Below are 24,457 nucleotides of genomic sequence, written 5' to 3' on the forward strand. Positions count from 1 at the left end.
CTAATCCCTCAGCTATTTCAATGCTAAATTCTCATGTTTGATTTGTAAACCCCTTTGTCAAGGTGCCTCACTTCTCTCAACCAGCTTAAAAGACGCTGCGAATCTTAACAGCGTTCATTTAAGCTCTGTCGTCCCGACAGGTTTGTTCCTTTCACCTGAAGAAGGCCACTTGTGTTGCGGCCGAAACGTAGTGAGAATTTTATTGTGTTATTTTATTTTATTATCTTATTCTCATTCTACGTGACTTTACCGAAAGAACCAAAGAAGAAAAAGCAGTTCTAAGGAAATGATTTTTTTTATTAGAGTATTTTAAAGTGCATCATTGCTCCAGGGGCCTCCTAATGTCGGAAGGAAGAGCGTTCCAGACGGCCGCAGAAGCGCGCGTGAAAGCGCCGCGATGCGGTGAACGCCTTTGTTTCGACGGTAAGCCAAAAAAGTCGCCGCTACTGCGGGGATGACCGGAGTTTTCGCGATGGCGGTTCATGCTCCTTGAAGAGGCATTGTGGCTCATTCGTGGCAAGCGCTTTGTGTGTGTAATGAGCGTGTGAGCGTGACCTTACAATGGCAGCCCATGCGGAGGGGTCAGGTGCCTAGCGGCTCGCGCACTGCGGTACGACACCCGGCGACCCGACTTGGATTCCCACTCGTGACCCGTGACACTTGCGAATATCCATAATAGAGGGGATTTTTCGATTTAAAGCTTTCGTGACTGCAAGGATTCATCTTCTTTGGTTCTTTCGGTGAAGTCACCACGTAGAATGAGAATAAAATAATAAATTGATAAAATAAAATAACACAATAATATTCTCACGACGTTTCGGCCACAACACAAGCGGCCTTCATCAGGTGAAGGGACGAGACTGTCTGGTAGGACAGCGCTGGAGTGAAAAAGCCACGCTCAGATCACGACCTTTAAGCTGTGTGAGAAGAAACAAAGCGCCTTGACAAAGGAATTATCATCCCTTGACAAAGGGTGCCTCTGCGGATGTGTAGGCTTTGACTTTAACATAGCCATTTCTGTGACCAGTCACAAGCTAATCACTCAGTTATTTCAATGCTAAATTCTCCTGTTTGATTTGTACTAGGTGCCTCTGTAGATGTGTAGGCTTTGACTTTAACACAGCCATTTCTGTGACCAGTCACAAGCTAATACCTCAGTTATTTCAATGCTAAATTCTCCTGTTTGATTTGTACTAGGTGCCTCTGTGGATGTGTATGCTTTCACTTTAACATAGCCATTTCTGTGACCAGTCACAAGCTAATCACTCAGCCATTTCAATGCTAAATTCTATGCTATGGTGGTGGGGGGGCACCGTGGTGGGGGGACAGTGGGGGGGGGACGACGGTGGGGGGGGGACGGTGGTGGGGGGGACGGTGGGGGGACGGTGGTTGGTGGGACGGTGGGGGGGTGGGACGGTGGGTGGGGGACGGTGGTGGTGGGGGACGATGGGGGGGGACGGTGGTGGGGGGACGGTGGTGGGGGGGACGGTGGTGGGGGGACGGTGGTGGTGGGGGACGATGGGGGGGGGACGGTGGTGGGGGGACGGTGGTGGGGGGGACGGTGGTGGGGGGACGGTGGTGGGGGGGACGATGGGGGGTGGGGGTGGGGGGGCGCCCGAAGTGATTGGGTTTTATTTCCCGCGTGTGTACGACCGCTTGAGTAGCCATGGAAACGACGTGATGAAGAATTCGTGTGTTTTATTTATTTATTTTTGCTACCTCCGCGACTTTACCGTAAGAAGAACCAAGGAGTATAAGAACCTAAGCGCTCGGGCTGAAGCCGCGCGGGACAGACACGCGCTCGCTCGGTGGGGAATTAAAAAACAAGTTTATAAATATATATATAAAATATATTACTCGGTGAAGCTGCACGGCCGATTAACAGCCTGGCGATGGGGAGAGGATCGATGGCTTTTGTCCCAAGTGCAACATTAAATACTTGGCGGAGGGACCCAGGGGCCGTCCATAAATGACGTCACGCGATTTTGGACGATTGTTGACCTCCCCCCTCTCCCCGCCTCGTCACGCTACGTCACAAAAAGTCAGATATGACGTCATATCACATGTTTCCATTCTGAAAATAAAACATGCTTTTATTTCGCTTTCAACTATTGTCATTGTGGTGCGTGTTTAATGTGGCGCTGCACTTCTGATGACGTAGGAGCGTTGTTATAACAATTCTACATTTATTTAAAGTTGCGCTTTTTGGTGTGACGTCACATTTCTCACCCCCCCCCCACCCCTCCTCGTCACACATCGTCACAATTGTCTGACACCCCCCCAGGTTCGTGACGTCATTTATGGACTTGAAACTTGTACGCTAAGTATCAGAATCAGAAAGGGTTTTATTCGCCGTGAAAGTTCGCGCATACAAGGAATTCACTTTGGCAGGAAGGTGCAAACATTCAGCATAGAGTAATCTTAAGCCTAAAATAAGTGTTCTTTTGTTCTTTCGGTAAAGTCACGTAGAATGAGAATAAAATAATAAATTGATAAAATAAAATAACACAATAATATTCTGTTATTTTTTGTGTTATTTTTTTAAATCAATTTATTATTTTATTCTCATTCTACGTGACTTTACCGAAAACACCAAAGAAGATGAATCCTTGCAGTCACGAAAGCTTTAAATCGAAATCTAAAATAAGTGGTATACAAGTCTAACTATACTAAAGGTACGAACACCAAGGGGCTAAGGTATGGATCCGTCAATGGACATTCATTTGTTGTCTTCGGTAAAAGCCTAAATTGACGAGGGTGGAACGTGCGACTGAGCTCACGGTTCCTGGGTGGGTACGGCAACGATCTTCAACTGGCCCACCGCAGGATTGAAAAGGCTGCGATGTACGTGGCTCCACTATGGACATTGTTAAGTCTATGGACAATGTTAAGTCTATGGACAATGTTAAGTCTATGCACAATGTTAAGTCTATGGACGATGTTAAGTCTATGGACAATGTTAAGTCTATGGACAATGTAAATCTATGGACAATGTTAAGTCTATGGACAATGTTAAGTCTATGGACAATGTTAAGTCTATGGACAATGTTAAGTCTACGGACAATGTGAAGTCTGTGGACGATGTTAAGTCTATGGACGATGTTAAGTCTATCGACAATGTGAAGTCTATGGACAATGTTAAGTCTATGGACAATGTGAAGTCTATGGACAATGTTAAGTCTATGGACGATGTTATTTTTTGATTTAAAGCTTTCGTGACTGCAGTAATTCATATTCTTAGTTTTTTCGGTAAAGTCACGTTGAAGAGAAACAAAAAAATAACAAAATATATATAAAACAATAAAAAATTCTCACGACGTTTCGACCATAACTCACCTGATGATGACCGTTTGAGTTATGGTCGAAACGTCGTGAGAATTTTTTATTGTTTTATATATATTTTGTTATTTTTTTGTTTCTCTTCAACGTGACTTTACCGAAAAAACTAAGAATATCTATGCACAATGTTAAGTCTATGGACAATGTTAAGTCTATGGACGATGTTAAGTATATGGACAATGTTAAGTCTATGGACAATGTTAAGTCTATGCACAATGCTAAGTCTATGGATAATGTTAAGTCTATGGACAATGTAAAGTCTATGGACAATGTTAAGTCTATGGACGATGTTAAGTCAATGGACAATGTTAAGTCTATGGACGATGTAAAGTCTATGGACGATGTTAAGTCTATGGACAATGTTAAGTCTATGCACAATGTTAAGTCTATGCACAATGTTAAGTCTGTGGACAATGTTAAGTCTATGCACAATGTTAAGTCTATGGACAATGTTAAGTCTATGGACAATGTTAAGTCTATGGACGATGTAAGTCTATGGAAAATGTTAAGTCTATATACAATTTTGATTTAAAGCTTTCGTGACTGCAGTAATTCATATTCTTAGTTTTTTCGGTAAAGTCACGTTGAAGAGAAACAACAAAATAACAAAATATATATATATTTTGTTATTTTGTTGTTTCTCTTCTATATACAATGTTAAGTCTATGGACAATGTTAAGTCTATGGACAATGTAAAGTCTATGGACAATGTTAAGTCTATGGACGATGTTAAGTCTATGGACGATGTTAAGTCTATGGCCGATGTTAAGTCTATGGACGATGTAAGTCTATGGACAATGTTTAGTCTATGGACGATGTTAAGTCTATGGACGATGTAAGTCTATGTACAATGTTAAGTCTATGGCCGATGTTAAGTCTATGGACGATGTTAAGTCTCTCCCCCTAACCACCTTGGGCCGCTCCGTCTCCCCCCCCACTCCGTCCCCCCCCACCCACTCCGTCTCCCCCCCACCCACTCCGTCTCCCCCCCACCCACTCCGTCTACCCCCCACCCACTCCGTCTCCCCCCCACCCACTCCGTCTACCCCCCACCCACTCCGTCTCCCCCCCACCCACTCCGTCTACCCCCCACCCACTCCGTCTCCCCTCCACCCACTCCACCTCCATCCCCACCCACTCCGCCTCCCCCCAACCCACTCCACCTCCCCCCCACCCACTCCACCTCCCCCCCACCCACTCCGCCTCCCCCCCACCCACTCCGCCTCCCCCCCACCCACTCCACCTCCCCCCCCGTCCACTCCGCCTCCCCCCCACCCACTCCACCTCCCCCCCACCCACCCACTCCGCCTCCCCCACACCCACTCCACCTCCACCCCCACCCACTCCACCTCCACCCCCACCCACTCCACCTCCCCCACACCCACCCACTCCGCCTCCACCCCCCACCCACGGCAACCGAAGGCCCGTGCAGCGCTCACCGTGCGATAGACGAAGACGCGAACTTTACGGCCGCCCAAGGTCTCCAGCACCTGCCCATTGTAGAGCTGGAAGGGGGACACCTGCCCCTTGATGATGTGGTTGAGCAGCAGCTCGGGAAGCTCCATGGGCAGGGAGCTCATGGCGTGACCTGCGGGGGTATGGGAGGGGGGGGGCGGCACCCAAGATGTTGAGTGGGGGGTCACCCGCGACCGTCTGGAAGCGCTCTTCCTTCTGCGACGTTAGGATGCCGCTCGGGGCTACGCACTCTCAAATCCGCCGGATTGGAGAAGCGTTTTCTTCTTCGTGCGTGTGCTTGGTGAACTTTTCTTTCGCACCGTGCGAAAGCCGACCGTTGCTTAATTGAAGCTGCGGTTGGGAACAGCTTTTTGTCTTTTGGTTTGTCGTCCTTCCCCCCACGCCGGCGCCGCTGATTCGCGCGGCGTTCGCTCCGTACGGTGCGAAGGAATTCCAGCGTAGACCCCCACGCACGCACGAGTGACGCGGGCTTCTTCATCTCCGATACTCCGTCTTCTCAAGCGACGCGGAGGGTGATCACACGCCAGTGTCGCCGACAACCGCGGGGGCTTGTGAGCGTCAAACCGGCCGCACGCTCTTACCCGGTTTGGTTCGATGCTGCGATGTGGCTGGAGGATGCCAACCGCGCTGGATTCAGTGCTCTGTGACGCAGCCACTCGTCCACAATCAATTTTCGGGTCAGACTGGCCGCGTGAGTAAAAAAGCCAATGTTGTTTTAACACGCAGTAGGCTTTCGTGGCGAATATGAATCGTAAATGGGTTTTTTTTTTGGGGGGGGTAAGACCGCGTAAAAATTACAGTGTCGCAAAACCCACCGCAGCCACCCGACACAGCAAATTATTGAGGTTTGCCACCTAAACAAAACGTGCCAATCGGTTACCACGTCAGCTCGCCGGTTGTGTGTGCCAGAATGAACCCACAGCAACGTTTAACAATTCATGCACCGCGGCGTTTCGCCGGGCGATTACAACAACCAAGCTTCATCAGGCGATTCGCCAGAATTGTGAATGAGTCTTCCAGTTTCCGGTTCTTGAACGCTGTGCGGTTAAGCCCTCCGCCAATGCCGACACACAGCCATGTCAACACAGTTGTCACGTGACGGACAAACGCACCGATTTGCCACAAATGCGTCACCGGTGATCGTTGGCGAGCGAACCACGCACGTTTAACAATTTCGGTGCGAACAATTGTGGCGATCGCCTGATTGACGATGACGACGGCGATGCTGGTCATAAGGGACCGTCCATATATGACGTCACGCGATTTTGGACGATTTTTTAACCCCACCTCCCTCGTCACACGGCGTCACAAAAAGTCAGACCCCCCTCAAATATGACGTCACAAAGCTCTGCCCCCCACCCCCCCCCCAAAACCATATTTCCATTTTGAAAATAAAAGATGCTTCAAATCGCTTTAAACTATTGTCATTGTAGTAGTGCGTATTTAATGTGGCGCTGCACTCTGATGTTGTAGGAGTGTTGTTATAACAATTAGTGTTGTTATAACAATTCTATATTTTGATTTAAAGCTTTCGTGACTGCAGTGATTCATATTCTTGGTTCTTTCGGTAAAGTCACGTTGAAGGGAAACAATAAAATAATAATATATATAAAATTATATATTATTATTTTATTGTTTATATATATTATTATTGCATTGTTTCCCTTCAACGTGACTTTACAATAAAATAATGATATATAAAATAATATATTATTATTTTATTGTTTCCCTTCAACGTGACTTTACCGAAAGAACCAAGAATATAATTCTATATTTATTGAAAGTTTGGTAATTTTTAGGTGACGTCACATTTCTCAACCCCCCCCCCCCCCACCTCGTCACACATCGTCACAAATGTCTGACCCCCCCCCCCCGCCCCCAGGTGCGTGACGTCATTTATGGACGGCCTCTAACTAGCGGCGACACGTCCGTCCCCAAGTGTCAGAACGCGTGCCGGATCGCTCACTGGCATTACCGGTGGCATTGACGCGGCGATAAATCGGCAACGTTCGTTTGTCACGTGACAGCTTTACTTATTTGGCTGTGCCGGGTGAAGAAGGGCGTACGACACAATATTGGCAGTGGACTCACGCGGAGAAAAGACCCCGTAAGTGTTCAAATTATTAATGAAAACATTGCTCGCGATAGCCTACACTTATATATATAAAAATAAAATGTAGCCATTCCTCCCTTTCAGCTGTGTGGGAACGTTGTACAATGATATTAATGTTCAAGTTAATCCAGCGCAAATTTTGTTTGGCTCGGTGCGACGCTGGCACGGCGCGTTGTGTTTCGGTGCAGGGTAATCCCGTGTGGTTCGTATCCCATGCACCTCAATTAGCGTTTGCGAGTTCAGAACAAAGGAGCGCTGTAAGTCGATCGCTCCTCGCTGTCCAGTGGCAGCCACGTGCAGCACTGCGTTTGTTTATAATTCACGGGACTTTGGGAATTGAGCTCGGGATGCCGGGCTTACAGCACAGAGCAACCCGTACGCCTGTGCCTTGAGCACATTAATAACGCGCTGGCTAACAAGCACTTGCACGGAGGGCAGATGCTGTGCCGGTGTACTTTGTGTTCGAGTGTGCAATGAGTACGCGCGCTGTGTGTGTGAAGTGAACTCGGTTCACGAAAAACTCTGCTTAGCCACGCAAATGTGTTTGAGAGCGTGTGTGATGCACACACGCATTATCCGTAAGTGCAGAGTTTGCATACAGTGAGGGAAAAAAAGTATTTGATCCCCTGCTGATTTTGTACGTTTGCCCACTGACAAAGAAATTATCAGTCTATAATTTTAATGGTAGGTTTAGTTGAACAGTGAGAGACAGAATAACATCAACAAAATCCGGAAAGACGCATGTCAAAAATGTTATAAATTGATTAGCATTTTTATGAGGGAAATAAGTATTTGACCACTCTGCAAAACATGACTTAGTACTTGGTGGCAAAACCCTTGTTGGCAATCACAGAGGTCAGACGTTTCTTGTAGTTGGCCACCAGGTTTACACACATCTCAGGAGGGATTTTGTCCCACTCCTCTTTTCAGATCTTCTCCAAGTCATTAAGGTTTCGAGGCTGACGTTTGGCAACTCGAACCTTCAGCTCCCTCCACAGATCTATGGGATTAAGGTCTGGAGACTGGCTAGGCCACTCCAGGACCTTTATGTGCTTCTTCTTGAGCTACTCCTTTGTTGCCTTGGCCGTGTGTTTTGGGTCATTGTCATGCTGGAATACCCATCCATGACCCATTTTCAATGCCCTGGCTGAGGAAAGGAGGTTCTCACCCAAGATTTGACGGTACATTGCCCCGTCCATCGTCTCTCTGATTCGTTGATGTTGTCCTGTCCCCTTAGCAGAAAAACACCCCCAAAACATAATGTTTTCACCTCCATGTTTGACGGTGGGGATGGTGTTCTTGGGGTCATAGGCAGCATTCCTCCTCCTCCAAACACGGCGAGTTGAATTGATGCCAAAGAGCTCCATTTTGGTCTCATCTGACCACAAAAATTTCACCCAGTTGTCCTCTGAATCATTCAGATGTTCATTGGCAAGCTTCAGACGGGCATGTATATGTGTTTTCTTGAGCAGGGGGACCTTGCGGGCGCCGCAGGATTTCAGTCCTTCACGGCGTAGTGTGTTACCAATTGTTTTTTTGGTGACTATGGTCCCAGCTGCCTTGAGATCATTGACAAGATCCTCCCGTGTAGTTCTGGGCTGATTCCTCACCGTTCTCATGATCATTGCAACTCCACGAGGTGAGATCTTGCATGGAGCTCCAGGCCGAGGGAGATTGACAGTTCTTTTGTGTTTCTTCCCTTTGCGAATAATCGCACCAACTATTGTCACCTTCTCACCAAGCTGCTTGGCAATGGTCTTGTAGCCCATTCCAGCCTTGTGTAGGTCTACAATATTGTCCCTGCCATCCTTGGAGAGCTCTTTGGTCTTGGCCATGGTGGAGAGTTTGGAATCTGATTGATCGATTGCTTCTTTAAGAGTGTGCTCCTAATCTCAGCGCATTACCTGCATAAAAGACAACTGGGAGCCAGAAATCTTTCTGATTGAGAGGGGGTCAAATATTTATTTCCCTTATTAAAATGCAAATCAATTTATAACATTTTTGACATGCGTTTTTTCTGGATTTTGTTGTTGTTATTCTGTATCTCACTGTTCATATAAACCTACCATTAAAATTATTGACTGATCATTTCTTTGTCAGTGGGCAAACGTACAAAACCAGCAGGGGATCAAATACTTTTTTCCCTCACTGTATATATTTCATGAGAGTGTTGTACGCGTGTTGAACTTCTTTCGTCACTGTACATGGCCAACCGTGCCAATCGGAGGTGCAGTGTTGAGACTATGGGCAGTGTTGAATCTATAGGCAGTATTGAGTCTATGAGCAGTATGTATGTTGAACTTCTTTCGCACAATACATAGCTAACCGTGCTAATCGGGGGTGCAGTCTTGAGTCTATGGGTAGTATTAGTCTATGGGCAGTGTTGAGTCTATGGGTAGTGTTAGTCTATGGGCAGTGTTGAGTCTATGGGCAGTGTTAGTCTGTGGGTCGTGTTAGTCAATGGGTAGTGTTAGTCTGTGGGCAGTGTTGAGTCTGTGGGTAGTGTAAGTCTGCGGGCAGCGTTGAGTCTATGGGTGTGTTGAGTCTATGGGCAGTGTTGAATCTATGGGCAGTGTTGAGTCTATGGGCAGTGTTAGTCTGTGTGCAGTGTTGTATATATGGGTAGTGTAAATCTGTGGGCGGTATGTATGTACGTTGAACTTCTTTCGCACCGTACGTGGGAAGCACAACGAACCAAACACACCAAATCGGTTCCAAAAGTCACGAGTGTTCAATCCAGATTTGAAAGCGCACCGCGCGATCTCGCACAGAACGTGAAAAAGGACGCAGAAAGCACACGCCTCCACAAGTCCCCGTACACCGCGCGATGCACACAGAGTCCTGTACCGGGGCTTCAATACAGCAACCAACCTATGCGGATCACTGGCCGGATGTTATAAAGCTGGCATCCCATAACGAGAGCGCGCGTAGAAATGGTGACACTTACCAGGATCCGCGCGCGCATATTTACGGGTTTTTGTTCGTGAGCTTCGTCCGGGTGGACTTGTTCTGGTCCCCACTCCTGACGGTGCTGGAATCTCATTATTCAGGATGAACAGTTGGAGGAGTTCCATGCTTACGCACGACGCCTTCCCTACCAGTGCAATGTGAACGTCCACAGTTGCCCTATCGACTAAGGGGCATTCTGCGCGAAATGCGGCGATTCAAATTTGGGGGCATCTGAGAATGTCCACTGTGCCCAAATAATGATATCGATTATAATTAACAGTCCTCTGTCAATCCAACAGCGAAGGCCTCCCTGTGCCATACCGTTTCTGGGGGTTGTTTGGCCACACTTCACCCGACCGGTCAGTTCGGGATGGTGACGGCGAGAGGTAAACAATCGGTGTGCATTTAAGTGGCGTACAATCGTGGTTTTTTTGTTTCACTCCGCCTCTGTCTCCGACTCTCGCGCGCACAACACAAACCGAAGAACCAATTCGGTAGCACGGCGGTGTTTTGTCAGGTGGTCGTGGCGCACGTGTGTGGTGTGGTGAGCGGTGCGGCGAGTGTGTGCGGTGTGGCGAGTGTGTGCGGTGTGGCGAGTGTGTGCGGTGTGGCGAGTGTGTGCGGTGTAGCGAGTGTGTGGTACAGCGAGTGTGTGCGGTGTAGCGAGTCTGTGGTACAGCGAGTGTGTGCGGTGTAGCGAGTGTGTGGTACAGCGAGTGTGTGCGATGCAGCGAGTGTGTGCGGTGTAGCGAGTGTGTGCGGTGTGGCGAGTGTGTGGTACAGCGAGTGTGTGCGGTGTAGCGAGTGTGTGGTACAGCGAGTGTGTGCGGTGCAGCGAGTGTGTGCGGTGTAGCGAGTGTGTGCGGTGTGGCGAGTGTGTGGTACAGCGAGTGTGTGCGGTGTAGCGAGTGTGCGGTGTAGCGAGTGTGCGGTGTGGCGAGTGTGTGGTACAGCGAGTGTGTGCGATGCGGAGAGTGTGCGGTGCAGCTCTGTGTTTGTTTTTTCTTTTCCGCGAGGGTGGAGATGGGAGGGGGTGAGCTCGCGCGGCTCCGTACCGTCCGTCGCCTCGTTGGTGGGCGCCAGCAGCGTGTAGTCGGCCCCGGGCTTCAGGCTCTTCATGAGGCCCGCCTCGGCAAACATGTCCACGAAGTTGGTGACTCCCGCCGAGTCGGCCAGCTCCATCACCGTCTTGGCTGGGGGAGGGGGGGGGAAAGGGGGCGGGGGACAGAGGGCATGGGGCGGCGTCAACGACCGGCTCCAACGTCGTCGTGACGGTCGGTGACGTCATTGTGATGGTCAGTGACATCACAATGGTCGGTGACGTCATTGTAATGGTTAGTGACATCACGATGGTCGGTCGCGTCATCGTAATGGTCAGTGACATCACGATGGTCTGTGACGTCATTGTAACGGTCAGTGGCATCACGATGGTCGGTGACGTCATTGTAATGGTCAGTGACATCACAATGGTCGGTGACGTCATTGTAATGGTCAGTGACATCACAATGGTCGGTCGCGTCATCGTAATGGTCGGTGACATCACGATGGTCGGTGACGTCATTGTAACGGTCAAGTGACATTACGATGGTCGGTGACGTCATTGCAATGGTCAGTGGCATTGCGATCACAGCCCCCTGCGTTTAACATTCCACGTGAAACATTCCACGTGAACGAGTAAAAACAGCGGCCGCATTCCGCTATGAACGTGATGCTTCTCGTTGCTCGTTCAGTTACAATACAGCGCGAAAGAGGCGCTTCCTTGTTCGCCATCTGTGGCTAGAAGCCTCTGTCTAGCCAAGACACTTCCACGACACTCGGCAGCGTTTGACACGGGTATTATTATTGATTCATTGATTGATATAATTATTGACACTTGGTACAAATAAAACAAATCAAAGTTACATTTTGACTTAAAGCTTTCGTGACTGCAGGGATTCATATTCTTGGTTATTTCGGTAAAGTCACCGCGTAGAAGGGAAACAATAAAATAATAAAAATATAAAACAATAAAATTATCACGACGTTTCGACTGCAACACAAGCAATCATGATCAGGTGTGAAAACCAGAGCAAGAACATTTGAAAAAAGTGGCGGTTATTTTTTAACGTTAGCACCATGTTGTAGTTTTCACACCTGATGATGATTGCTTGTGTTGCAGTCGCAACGTTGTGAGAATTTTATTGTTTTATATTTTTATTATTTTATTGTTTCCCTTCTACGTGACTTTACCGAAAGAACCAAGAATATAAATCAAAGTTGACTAAAACGATATATATATTTTACCACTGAGCCCTGTAGCTCTATTTCACGAATGACCTGGCCACAAATGATAGCCCAACGAAGTGGCTTAACACGTGGCAACTTACAGCAGCCAAACACTCTGAACGCGTGCTTACAAATGTGTGGAGGGGGAAAAAACAGAAAAGCCGGTAAAAAATCAACGCGACCACGGGGAGAGAGAGAGAGAGAAAGAGAGAAAGACAGCAAATTCCAAATACGCAGGTGTCTGGAACGGGATCGAACTCTCGAACCTCCTGTGTACTAGGAGAGGTAGTTAACATCTCGCCTGTGGAGAACAAATGGGTTCACATCGGAGCCTCCATGTGATGTAACAGACCTTTTAATGACCAGTTCACCACCAAGTCCCAAACTCATACCCCCCCCCCCCCCCGTGACCATCACCAGGCTGACGTGCTGTAGAGAACTCCAACATCTTGACAAATGAAGAAGGGGAAAAATTAAAATCCACAGCTGCAAAAAAAAAATGATTTGCCAGTGAAAATATTTTCACAGCAATTTCTCGAAAATGTCACATTTAATCCCCGGTGGCGCATAACTTGTATTCGATTACGCTTGCGTTAAAACGCGGACACGCGATACGCGTGTATATATATACCCCTTTGCTCAAGCGCTTCATTGTTCGAATGACTCATCCACCTTGGCAGGGAGTCGTTACTCTAATTGGCTCAGAGTAAGAACGCCCGGCTGGGGGGAGTGGGGGGGGTCAGAGTTCTGAACTGGCAACGCTGAAGACCCCCGCATTCAAATCCAGGGCTTTGAATGAAGCCGAACTAAAACCAAAATAAACTCCTTGAAAAAAGTTTTTTTTTTTTAAACAACGCTTTAATTAACAACTTCGTTCAACGCGAGAAGTGCGTCAATGATGCGGCGCCTGCTCCCCCCAACATCAATGCTTACTTTAATTGATTGATAACTTACGTAAAACTCGTTCGCACGGAGCAGGCGGTTCGGAAGTTTAGGGGGGCCACGGCGTTTTTCGACCTACACAAATATATCTACAAATAATAATCCGTCCGTACAACATGTAAATTGCTTTAAAGTAGCGAATTAATGTATTATTGTCACCGGATCTGAGCACGTGTGCAAAATGTGGAATTGATTGGAGAACAGGAAGTAGACAAGCTTTTGATTCCAAGATTTGAACCACGACAGACGTAGGAGTCAAGTTAAGTGAAACCGTTGAAGATAAAAACTCAACACATTCGTGTTTCTGGAGCCATGCTCTTTAAAAGCGTCTGGATTGAAAACGAATTTCTTTACAACTAAAATTTTGATTTAAAGCTTTCGTGACCGCAGTGATTCGTATTCTTGGTTCATTCGGTAAAGTCACGTTGAAGGGAAACAATAAAATATTAATATATATAATATATATAATTATATATATAATTATATATATATTAATATTTTGTTGTTTCCCTTCAACGTGACTTTACAATAAAATAATAATATATAAAATAATATATTATTATTAGTAAAGTCACGTTGAAGGGAAACAATAAAATAATAAAATACATATAAAAAAACAATTAAAATTATCACGACGTTTCGACTGCAACACAAGCAGTCGTCATCAGGTGTGAAAACCAACGGCAAGAACATTTGAAAGAAGTGGCGGTTTGTATCTATTTATTTATTTATTTGCGTTAGCACCACGGATAGCGATTTGACAGTTTGTTTAGATGCACATTCCAGCCACCCCCTTGCCACACCTCGGATTTAGCGACGGTTGGCTATGTACGGCGCGAAAGAAGTTCAACACACGTACGTGCAAACGTTTACAACGGGTGACGTTTTGGGCAATGGCTCTTCTTCACTGCGCATAGAGAGGCCAACGGGTGAGAGTCCTTTACGTGCTCTCAAGGAGGCTAATTACCCGAAACGTCACCTGTCATATACTTTTTTTTTTTACTGCCGAGACCACAGTGTTATTGATAGATGTGTTGAGTTCTACTGCTGTTGTTCGTCGTCGTTGCTGCTGCTGCTGCTGCTCGTGCATCGCTGCCAATGCAGTATCGCCAAATAAATGATGATTAAAATTGGTTTTCGCGTCTAGGGAATTCATGTTCAGCAGCCCCCATCACCACTGAACGCACGAGCCAACACAATAACCGCGTCAAATGTTTGTGCTCTGCACTCGCCTTGGCTCCATTCCTCCAGTCCTGAAAAAAAATCAAACGTCGTCTCGATGGCCCTTGCGGCAAAACCTCACCCCACCACGCGGAATGGCCTGAGAGAGTACCGCACCCGTTGTGGCGTGAGCCAGAGGTTCGCTTTAAGGAGGCGCCTCAGAGGCAGCTCTGCTAAATTCGCTTCCGCGGGCCGTTCTCTCTCAGACACGAAGGTGGCAGGGGGATCCCTCCACCACCCCCCCCCGCGCCCCCGCCTCCCGCCCTAGGGCTGAACGATTTGGGGACGGTATCTAATTGCGATGTTTCTGACAGATATTGCGATTGCGATTTGATTTGCGATTACATTTTTTTAAGTCAAGCTTCAGCTCAATATCCACTGTGTCATAGATTTTAAACACGTGATGGGGCATTACCACGTGATACCATCATAATGCGAACTGCTCTATATATTCCAATGCGAGGATGAGAACTTAAAATACATGAATTGCTTCCGACGTGTATTTATGAAAGCATTTTAATTGAGATAGACCAATCAAGCATAGAACAATTAAGTTAAATAAATTAAGTTATAATAATACAAAAAAATAAGCAATCCCAAAAAGAAAGAAATATGACCTTTCAAATCGCAAAAAAGATCGCAGCCTTTGCAATTTGCTAATCGCGTTGCTCAAAATTGCAATACCGATTTGAAATCGATTCATCGTTCAGCCATACCCCGCACACCGCAAGAGACCCCCGGGGGCTGACACTAACGCGTCTCGCGACGCGACGCCGACAGCGTAGTCGGTGTCAAAGCGGTACAAACCAAAAGCAATGACACGGCTGGGAAAATAAAAAAAAGTAACAACAAAGATAAAACACACACACCTGAGAGAAATAATAAATAAAAGGGGCGGTTGCGTTAAGTGCTTTTCTCTTGGAGCGTCGGTCGGCGCTTGGTGCGCATGCGATATTCAGAGCTAGATATGAATTCCATTACACATGCCTCCATACCCGATGTGCCTGCCGCCTTTTCAAACTCGTGAAAATTCCCTTATCGTCACCGCTGAGGGAATCAGCGATCGCGTTCGGCCCCCACGCGGGACAGCGGCGTTGCCCTGCTTTGCAACAAACTATCGCTGGCTGGCCTGTCATTCCAGCGGCGGACGTGAATCGTCACCTGGGATGCCTCGAAGTCGAGTGTGATCATCGTCCGTGGACGGCAACGACGGTCAGGGCTCGTGGGCACGCTGATGAGGCCAAGTGGCGGATAATGACACCGCTGTAACGCATCTGCTCCATTGGGGCGAATTGACCAGCAGGGCAGAGGATCATCTGAGCTCCCGCTTGGCCGGTGGAACCGTACAAGGTCCTGAATGCAACGCAGGTTGCGACGGAAATCACAGCGAGGTGCAAGCACCACTACAGGAGCGCTCCCAATGCGCGTGCGTGAACACGCGGCGTGGTCATTCATCAAAATCACCGCGGCGAGATGTTAACTACCTCGCCCGGTGTGCAGGAGGTCGCGGGTTCGATCCCGACCCTGACGATGCCTGCTGTATATTTGAGTATGCATGTCTCTCTCTCTGTCTCATCATCACGGTGGCTAGGAGACATTAACTACCTCGCCTGGTATGCAGGAGGTCGTGGGTTCGATCCCGACCCTGACGATGCCTGCTGCTGTATATTTGAGTATGCATGTCTCTCTCCACGTGGTCGCGTGGATTTTTCACCGGGCCCTTTGGTTTTCCCCTCCACATTTAGAATCAGCATTGTGCGTTTAAGAGTAATTTGGCTGCTGCGAATGTTCCACGTGATGATAAGCCGCTTCGTTGAGCTATCATTTGTGGCCAGGTCTCTTATGAAAAAGAGCTACGTAGCTCAGTGGACTTTATCTGGTAAAATGAAGGCCGGCACGGCACACGAGGGGGTGGGTGGTCAACACCACGCCCGGCCGCCTTTGTCTCCCTAGTGGCAATGTTTACACACTGCACCAGGTACTCATTTAAGGCTGAGTCGACCTAGAGGAGGCCCGGGACCGGTTCAGATAATCGTCACCGGTGTTGGCCGTGAGCGGGAATCGAACCCGGGTCGCCAGGTTCATAGCGCAGCGTAGCGCTAACCGCTACACTATCGCTCCACGCACACACACGCACACACGCGCACACACAAGCGCACCACGGCCAACATTCCCTCCACGTTGGTGGCTCTCTCGCGAAGAGCTGTGAGCTTCACGCGAAACTAAAAACAAAAAAAAACCACATCTCGCGACTTGAACCTCTCCCTCCTTTTCATCTTCCACCTCACTCCCAACAAACGTAAGTTTCCCCTGCTCACACACACGCACACACACACGTGCACACACACGCACACACACGCACACACGCACGCACACACGCACGCACACACACACGCACACGCACGCGCACACACACACGCACACACGCGCGAGCGTTCGCACCGGAGTCGGGGATGAGCACATCGCCGATGGTGTGCACCACGCCGTTGGTGGCGGCCAGGTCCCGCTGGGCCACGCTGCTCAGGCCGTTGATGCGGAACTCGCCGCCCTCGCAGCCGAGCGTCGTGAGGCTGCCCTCGCGCGAGTCCACCACGCTGTTGCCCAGCACGGCCTCCGAGCACTGCACCGAGTCCAAGATGTGGTTGTTGATCACAGCTGCGAGCGGGACGGTTGGGCGGAGAGGTGGGCGGAGAGGTGGGGGAGGGGGGGGCACCACGGTTGCGAACGGGCGACGGGAACGGGTGTGACTCAGATTTACGGCAACGTCACAACGCACACATAGACCTCGCTCACTCAATCCCCCCCCCCCCCCCTCTGGCCTTCGTACCTGATTGGCACCACAAGTGACGACATCGCATGTATCCCTCTATTTGAGGCCGACATAGGAGGATTTCGCCACAACTCTGTCTGTTGCCTGATGATGCTGGTTGTAATTACCGTTGAAACGAATTGGCGTGTTTTGTCTACGTGACAAACCTCACTAATTTGGCTGTGTCGGGTGGTGGTGGGTATAACGACAGATTTATATTTACGCGATCTAATCCAAAAAAACCTCTATTATGGATAATATTTATCACGAAAACCCTTACCACGTGTTGAACTAACTTCGCAAACATCCGGTAGCTCAAGCGCCCTCAATGTTATTTCGCCATCCAGCAATCGGTGTCATCCGAAATAGTCCGCCAAGGCCACTCACGGGGTCCCCACTTCAAAATCAGAGTTCAAATTCCATTCGGGTGCACGACTCGGGCCCCCTCCATCCTAGGAGAGCGTCACTTCATTGGAGGTCAACGCTTTTTTTATCGCTTGTCAATTGAGTTAATGGAGCACAGGCCCAGCTATTTATTGACTTTTATCTACAACAACCATGAGACACATTTAATAATGCACAATATAAAAAAATACAACTAATAAGAAATTTTAAAAAAACCTTCTGGTAAGCTATTTAAATATCGAACCGGGCCACTGTTTAAATCACCGGTAGAACCGATCAACCTCCGTGATGAAAAAAAGTTAGAGTTTAAGTGCAGTGATTAAATGAGATTGTCTCAAAGGTGAATAGTGAATATCTTGTCATCGGCACGTGGAATTCCCACCAGTGGCATGTGGAATTCCCACCAATGACATGTGTAATTCCCCCCAATGGCATGTGGAATTCCCACCAATGACATGTGGAATTTCCCCCAATGGCAAGTGGAATTCCCACCAATGGCATGTGGAATTCCCACCAGTGGCACGTGGAATTCCCCCCAATGACATGTGGAATTCCCACCAATGACATGTGGAATTCCCCCCAATGGCACGTGGAATTCCTACCAATGACATGTGGAATTCCCACCAATGACGTGAAATTCCCCCCAATGGCACGTGGAATTCCCACCAATGACATGTGGAATTCCCCCCAATGGCATGTGGAATTCCCACCGGTGGCAAGTGGAATTCCCCCCAATGACAAGTGGAATTCCCACCAATGACATGTCGAATTCCCCCCAATGACATGTGGAATTCCCACCAATGGCAAGTGGAATTCCCACCAACGGAAAGTGGAATTCCCACCAATAGCACGTCGAATTCCCACCGGTGGCAAGTGGAATTCCCACCAATGACAAGTGGAATTCCCACCAATGGCAAGTGGAATTCCCACCAACGGAAAGTGGAATTCCCACCAATAGCACGTCGAATTCCCACCGGTGGCAAGTGGAATTCCCACCAATGGCACGTCGAATTCCCACCAATGGCAAGTGGAATTCCCACCAACGGAAAGTGGAATTCCCACCAATGGCAAGTGGAATTCCCACCAATGACATGTGGAATTCCAACCAACGGAAAGTGGAATTCCCACCAATGACATGTGAAATTCCCACCAATGACATGTGGAATTCCCACCAATGACATGTGGAATTACCACCAATGGCAAGTGGAATTCCCACCAACGGAAAGTGGAATTCCCACCAATGACATGTGGAATTCCCCCCAATAGCATGTGGAATTCCCCCCAATGGCATGTGGAATTCTCACCAATGGCATGTGGAATTCCCACCAATGGCAAGTGGAATTCCCACCAACGGAAAGTGGAATTCCCACCAATGACGTGAAATTCCCCCCAATGGCACGTGGAATTCCCACCAATGACGTGAAATTCCCCCCAATGGCATGTGGAATTCCCACCAATGACATGTGGAATTCCCCCCAATGTCATGTGGAATTCCAACCAATGGAAAGTGGAATTCCCACCAATGACATGTGAAATTCCCACCAATGACATGTGGAATTACCACCAATGGCAAGTGGAATTCCCCCCAATGGCACGTGGAATTCCCACCAATGACGTGAAATTCCCCCCAATGGCATGTGGAATTCCCACCAATGACATGTGGAATTCCCCCCAATGTCATGTGGAATTCCAACCAATGGAAAGTGGAATTCCCACCAATGACATGTGAAATTCCCACCAATGACATGTAGAATTACCACCAATGGCAAGTGGAATTCCCACCAACGGAAAGTGGAATTCCCACCAATGACATGTGGAATTCCCACCAATGACGTGAAATTCCCCCCAATAGCACGTGGAATTCCCACCAATGACATGTGAAATTCCCACCAATGACATGTAGAATTACCACCAATGTGAAGTGGAATTCCCACCAACGGAAAGTGGAATTCCAACCAACGACATGTGGAATTACCACCAATGACATTTGGAATTCCCACCGGTGGGTCAGGAAATGAGCGCAAAGCAACGACCACTTTGACCCTCCCTTATATCTCTTGACGTTGATCGCGTCCAGATGCTCGTGTGTTCTTGGGCGTGTGTTGTGAAGGACACGTAGCAGTACGCACCCTGCATTCTGCATGAGTAATTCTGTTGCTGGCTGTCGTCGTATTGAGCTGGTCTTATAGTTTCCCAATGGGAGGTCATTGCACTTGTTATTTGCACTGACTTTTACCACATGTGCGATGTGATGGCCAGGAATGCGGAAAACATTAGGCGGGAGTGTTTATTTATCAATTAAAATTGCGACACTTCCCTTTCTCAATTTGTTTTACCTTCAATCTGGCCCAAAAGTGAGCAATTTGGTTGGCTTGAAATTGTTTCAAAAGCTCAGTCATTGTTTAAGAATTCCAGAAGCACAAAAACTCATAAACATCCGTTCATGCAGAGTGGAAACAAGTTCAAACTCTGCAGGCGAGTGGCTGATGCTCATCGTAGATTTTTTTTATCGTCTCCGTGTGATTCGCAAGCCGTTGTTTTGCAGGGTGCGTTCATCAATGCACGACCTGTGCAATCAATGAACATTCGAACGTTAAAAGTCCAGGCCACCAGAGTCTCCTCGCAATCACATCCATTAGGGAGCCCTGAGACTAGTGTGTAAATTCCACATTGCCATTCGAGGATCTAAGAGGGTGTAAAATCACAACTGGCCCAAGTGGCCCCATATGGTTTGAGCGCTTGATTCACAATCGGGAGGCTGAGAGCTCAAATCCTGGTTATGAAGCCGACTTTGCCTCTCAACCTTTGTGGATCAATACAATTAACTGGTTCGCCTGTGGCTACATCTGTAACACTGAAGCTATGCTGCTGCCTATTTAATTATTCGCTTCAATTACCTCAAATCAACAGGAAAGTTCAACCTCTGTAGGCCCGGGCTTCTTGTTTTCTTGTCCATGTTTTTGTTTTATTGTTTGTTGCGGTTGCACACGATTCAAGAGCCGAATGGCTCACAGGGCTATACCAAAATAAATGGAACTATGAACTTCTTCCTATTTAGGCCCCGCCTCATTCTCTTTAGGCCCCACCCCTTCCTGAGTGTGCCCCAATCGTCTCCTCCTTTTCCACACCTTGCAACTATACCTTTTGTTAAGCCCCGCCCCTTCTTTCATCGCCCCCCCCCCCCACCTCTTTCTGTTTAGGCCTCGCCCCTCCACCCAGACATGCGACTTGGGCGAGTTTTGGTAGCGGGTGGAGGTTATGGCAGGGGAGTGGAGTGTGCGATTGTGGACAGCAGCAGCAGCAGCAGCATCGGGTAGCGGTGACAGTCGGGGCAGGAGAGAGGGGGCGGGCTTCGTTGACGACCATCAAAATCCCTCTGAGAACGGCAACTTGACGCCCACGCCTCCGATTAGCGCCGGCGGCTTCGTACGGCGCGAAAGAAGTTGAGGGTCCTTCCCGCTCATCCCAGGCGCTGCCGCTTTGTATCAGCCCCAGTCGCACCGGCGAAAGGGGGTTCGAGGCTGCCACAACCACCAACAACAGCAACCGCCATTCGCCACTAAGTGGCGGTGACGTCACCACGACGCTCGTGCCAGCCCATGTGCACCTTGAGGCTACCACGTGAAGTGTCGAACGCCCGCTGGCAGGAGGTCACGGGGCAGACCCAGGTGCCACGGGTCGACTGACTGAGATGACTGGCTGATGCACCACCTGTGCCCCCTACTGTGCCAACCTGCTGTGCTTTAGCCACCCGGCGCTCCGCTCGTTGTTGTGAGCATCACTCCAATGCTCTCCGTTGTTGTTGGAGGGCGACTGCCTCCAACTGCCCAGCAGCGTCCTTCACGAGCCTCCTCCACAGAGGCCGATCTTGACACCGCTGGTACCAGTCATCAGCTCCACGTCCTCCTGTACCACGTCACTCCATCTCTTCTCTAGCCCGTGCCGCGCCCGTTTAGCCCCCTTGATCCGGCCGAACAAAAGCTGTTTCGGCATGCGGTGGCTGGGCATGCGGGCTACATGACCCAGCCAACGCAGCCTTGCCTGCGGAGGAGCTCACCGATGGGACCGTGCCCAGATCTTTCAAGGATTTGTGAGCTCCTCACACAATCCAGCCTGGTTAAACCCAGGATGGATCGTAGGCAGGCCAGCCTAAATGTTTCTTACCGGCGAAGGTGTTCCATTAGGGGGGTCCATGTTTCGCAAGCGGAGAGAAGGGAGGGAATGACCGTGGCCGAGAAAACCTGAAGCTTAGTGCGGAGTGACAGACCAGGTAGCTTCCACACAGCGTTACGCAACCGATGAAAAGATATTGCCGCTCGACTGATTCGGAGTGAGACCTCTGCTGTTAAACTGGAGCCAGTCATAAGCACACTGCCCAGGTATGGGAAACTCTCCACTCTCTCCACAACTGCCCCATCACCGATTGGGAGTTGTGGGGGTAGAGTGTCCGATGGTACAAAATACCCAGGCAGGTGCTTAGTTTTGGTGGGGCTGATGGTAAGGCCCCACCTCTTAGTGGCACGCTCCAGTCTCAGCAGCAGCGTCTCCAACTCCTCCTCTGAATGAGCGGCTATTACCAAATCATCGGCATACATAACGTGGTTGACCAATAGGGAGCCATTCCTTGACCGCACCCGGGCATCGATCAGCCTCCCATTATATCTGTACCATATGGAGATGCCCCCGGTACAGCTATTGAAGGCTTCACGAACTACATCCCTGTCGCACCCCAAGGTGTACAGGGAATGGCTATGACTCCCGGCCATGTAGTTTTACCCGGGCCCGCTCACCATCATGAAGGTCCTTAATGATCGTGAGCAGAGGGTCAGGGACTCCAAAAGCACGAAGAACAACCCAGAGCCCAGGCCTACTGATGGTATCATAGGCCTTGACCAGGTCAATAAAGCAGAGGTGTAGGTCTTGCTGGAATTCCCAACACCTCTGCTGTAGCAGACGGACAGAAAATATGGCATCTGTGCAGGACCGCCCTTTCGTGAAACCGCACCACCACCACCACCACACCCACACACACCACCACTCCCACCCACACCACTACCACACCCAAACCTCGAAACCCACCCACACCACCACCACACCCACACCCACACCCACACCACCACACCCACACCACCACTCCCACACCACCACACCCACACCACCACTCCCACACCACGACACCCACACCACCACTCCCACACCACCACACCCACACCACCACTCCCACACCACTACACCCACCCACCCACCCAAACCACCACCACTCCCACCCACCCAAACCACCACCACTCCCACCCACCCAAACCAGCACCACTCCCACCCACCCAAACCACCACCACTCCCACCCACCCAAACCACCACCACTCCCACCCACCCAAACCAGCACCACTCCCACCCACCCAAACCACCACCACTCCCACCCACCCAAACCACCACCACTCCCACCCACCCACCCAAACCAGCACCACTCCCACCCACCCAAAACCACCACCACTCCCACCCACCCAAACCACCACCACTCCCACCCACACCACCACCACACCCACACCACCAGACCCACACAACCACTCCCACCCACACCACCACACCCACACCCACCCACCCACCCACACCACCACACCCACACCCACCCACCCAAACCACCACCCCACCCACCCCCACCACCCCCACTCCGCGTACCCTTCAGGGCCTCGGGGTCCCCCAAGATGCGCGTGAGGACGTCCTTGGGGAGCCTCTCGAAGGCCTCGTTGGTGGGCGCCAGCAACGTGAAGGAACCCTTCCGCTCCAGCTCCTCCATGAGGTCCGCCGCTGTCGCCGCGGCCTTCGCGAGCACAGATGCAGCATCACCATCAACACCATGAACACCATCAACACCATCAACACAATCAACACAATCAACACAATCAACACAGCATCACCATCAACACAATCAACACAATCAACACAATCAACACAGCATCACCATCAACACCATCAACACCATCAACACAGACAGCATCACCATCAACACCATCAACACCATCAACACCATCAACACCATCAACACAGACAGCATCACCATGAACACCATCAACACCATCAACACCATCAACACCATCAACACAGACAGCATCACCATCAACACCATCAACACCATCAACACCATCAACACAATCAACACAGCATCACCATCAACACAGCATCACCATCAACACCATCAACACAGCATCACCATCAACACCATCAACACCATCAACACCATCAACACCATCAACACAGACAGCATCACCATCAACACAGCATCACCATGAACACCATCAACACAGACAGCATCACCATGAACACCATCAACACCATCAACACAGCATCACCATCAACACCATCAACACCATCAACACAGCATCACCATCAACACAGACAGCATCACCATGAACACCATCAACACCATCAACACAGACAGCATCACCATGAACACCATCAACACAGCATCACCATCAACACAGCATCACCATCAACACAGCATCACCATCAACACCATCATCACAGCATCACCATCAACACAGCATCACCATGAACACCATCAACACAGCATCACCATCAACACAATCAACACAGACAGCATCACCATCAACACCATCAACACAGCATCACCATGAACACCATCAACACCATCAACACAGACAGCATCACCATCAACACCATCAATACAGACAGCATCACCATCAACACCATCAACACAGCATCACCATGAACACCATCAACACCATCAACACAGACAGCATCACCATCAACACCATAAACACAGACAGCATCACCATCAACACCATCAACACAGCATCACCATGAACACCATCAACACCATCAACACAGACAGCATCACCATCAACACCATCAACACAGACAGCATCACCATCAACACCATCAACACAGCATCACCATGAACACCATCAACACCATCAACA

At 49.2% G+C, this 24,457-nt stretch overlaps 1 protein-coding gene across 2 annotated transcripts in view; it reads right to left on the reverse strand.

The window, feature by feature from the left end:
* The window catches only part of LOC116955738 (transforming growth factor-beta-induced protein ig-h3-like), a 254,790-nt gene that overhangs the window by 128,092 nt on the left and 102,241 nt on the right, over positions 1-24,457 (reverse strand). For both annotated transcript variants that reach the window (XM_032977008.2, XM_032977009.2), the window contains exons 8-11: positions 23,196-23,337; positions 16,748-16,960; positions 10,933-11,070; positions 4,779-4,927 (exon numbers count right to left, since the gene is read on the reverse strand). In XM_032977008.2, the coding sequence (XP_032832899.1) occupies positions 4,779-4,927; positions 10,933-11,070; positions 16,748-16,960; positions 23,196-23,337 (642 nt within the window). The remainder of the gene's footprint in view (positions 1-4,778; positions 4,928-10,932; positions 11,071-16,747; positions 16,961-23,195; positions 23,338-24,457) is intronic.

Source organism: Petromyzon marinus, chromosome 61 (assembly GCF_048934315.1).
Source record: "Petromyzon marinus isolate PM22_M1 ecotype Great Lakes invasive population chromosome 61, UKy_Petmar_22M1.pri1.0, whole genome shotgun sequence".
Lineage (NCBI taxonomy): Eukaryota > Metazoa > Chordata > Hyperoartia > Petromyzontiformes > Petromyzontidae > Petromyzon > Petromyzon marinus.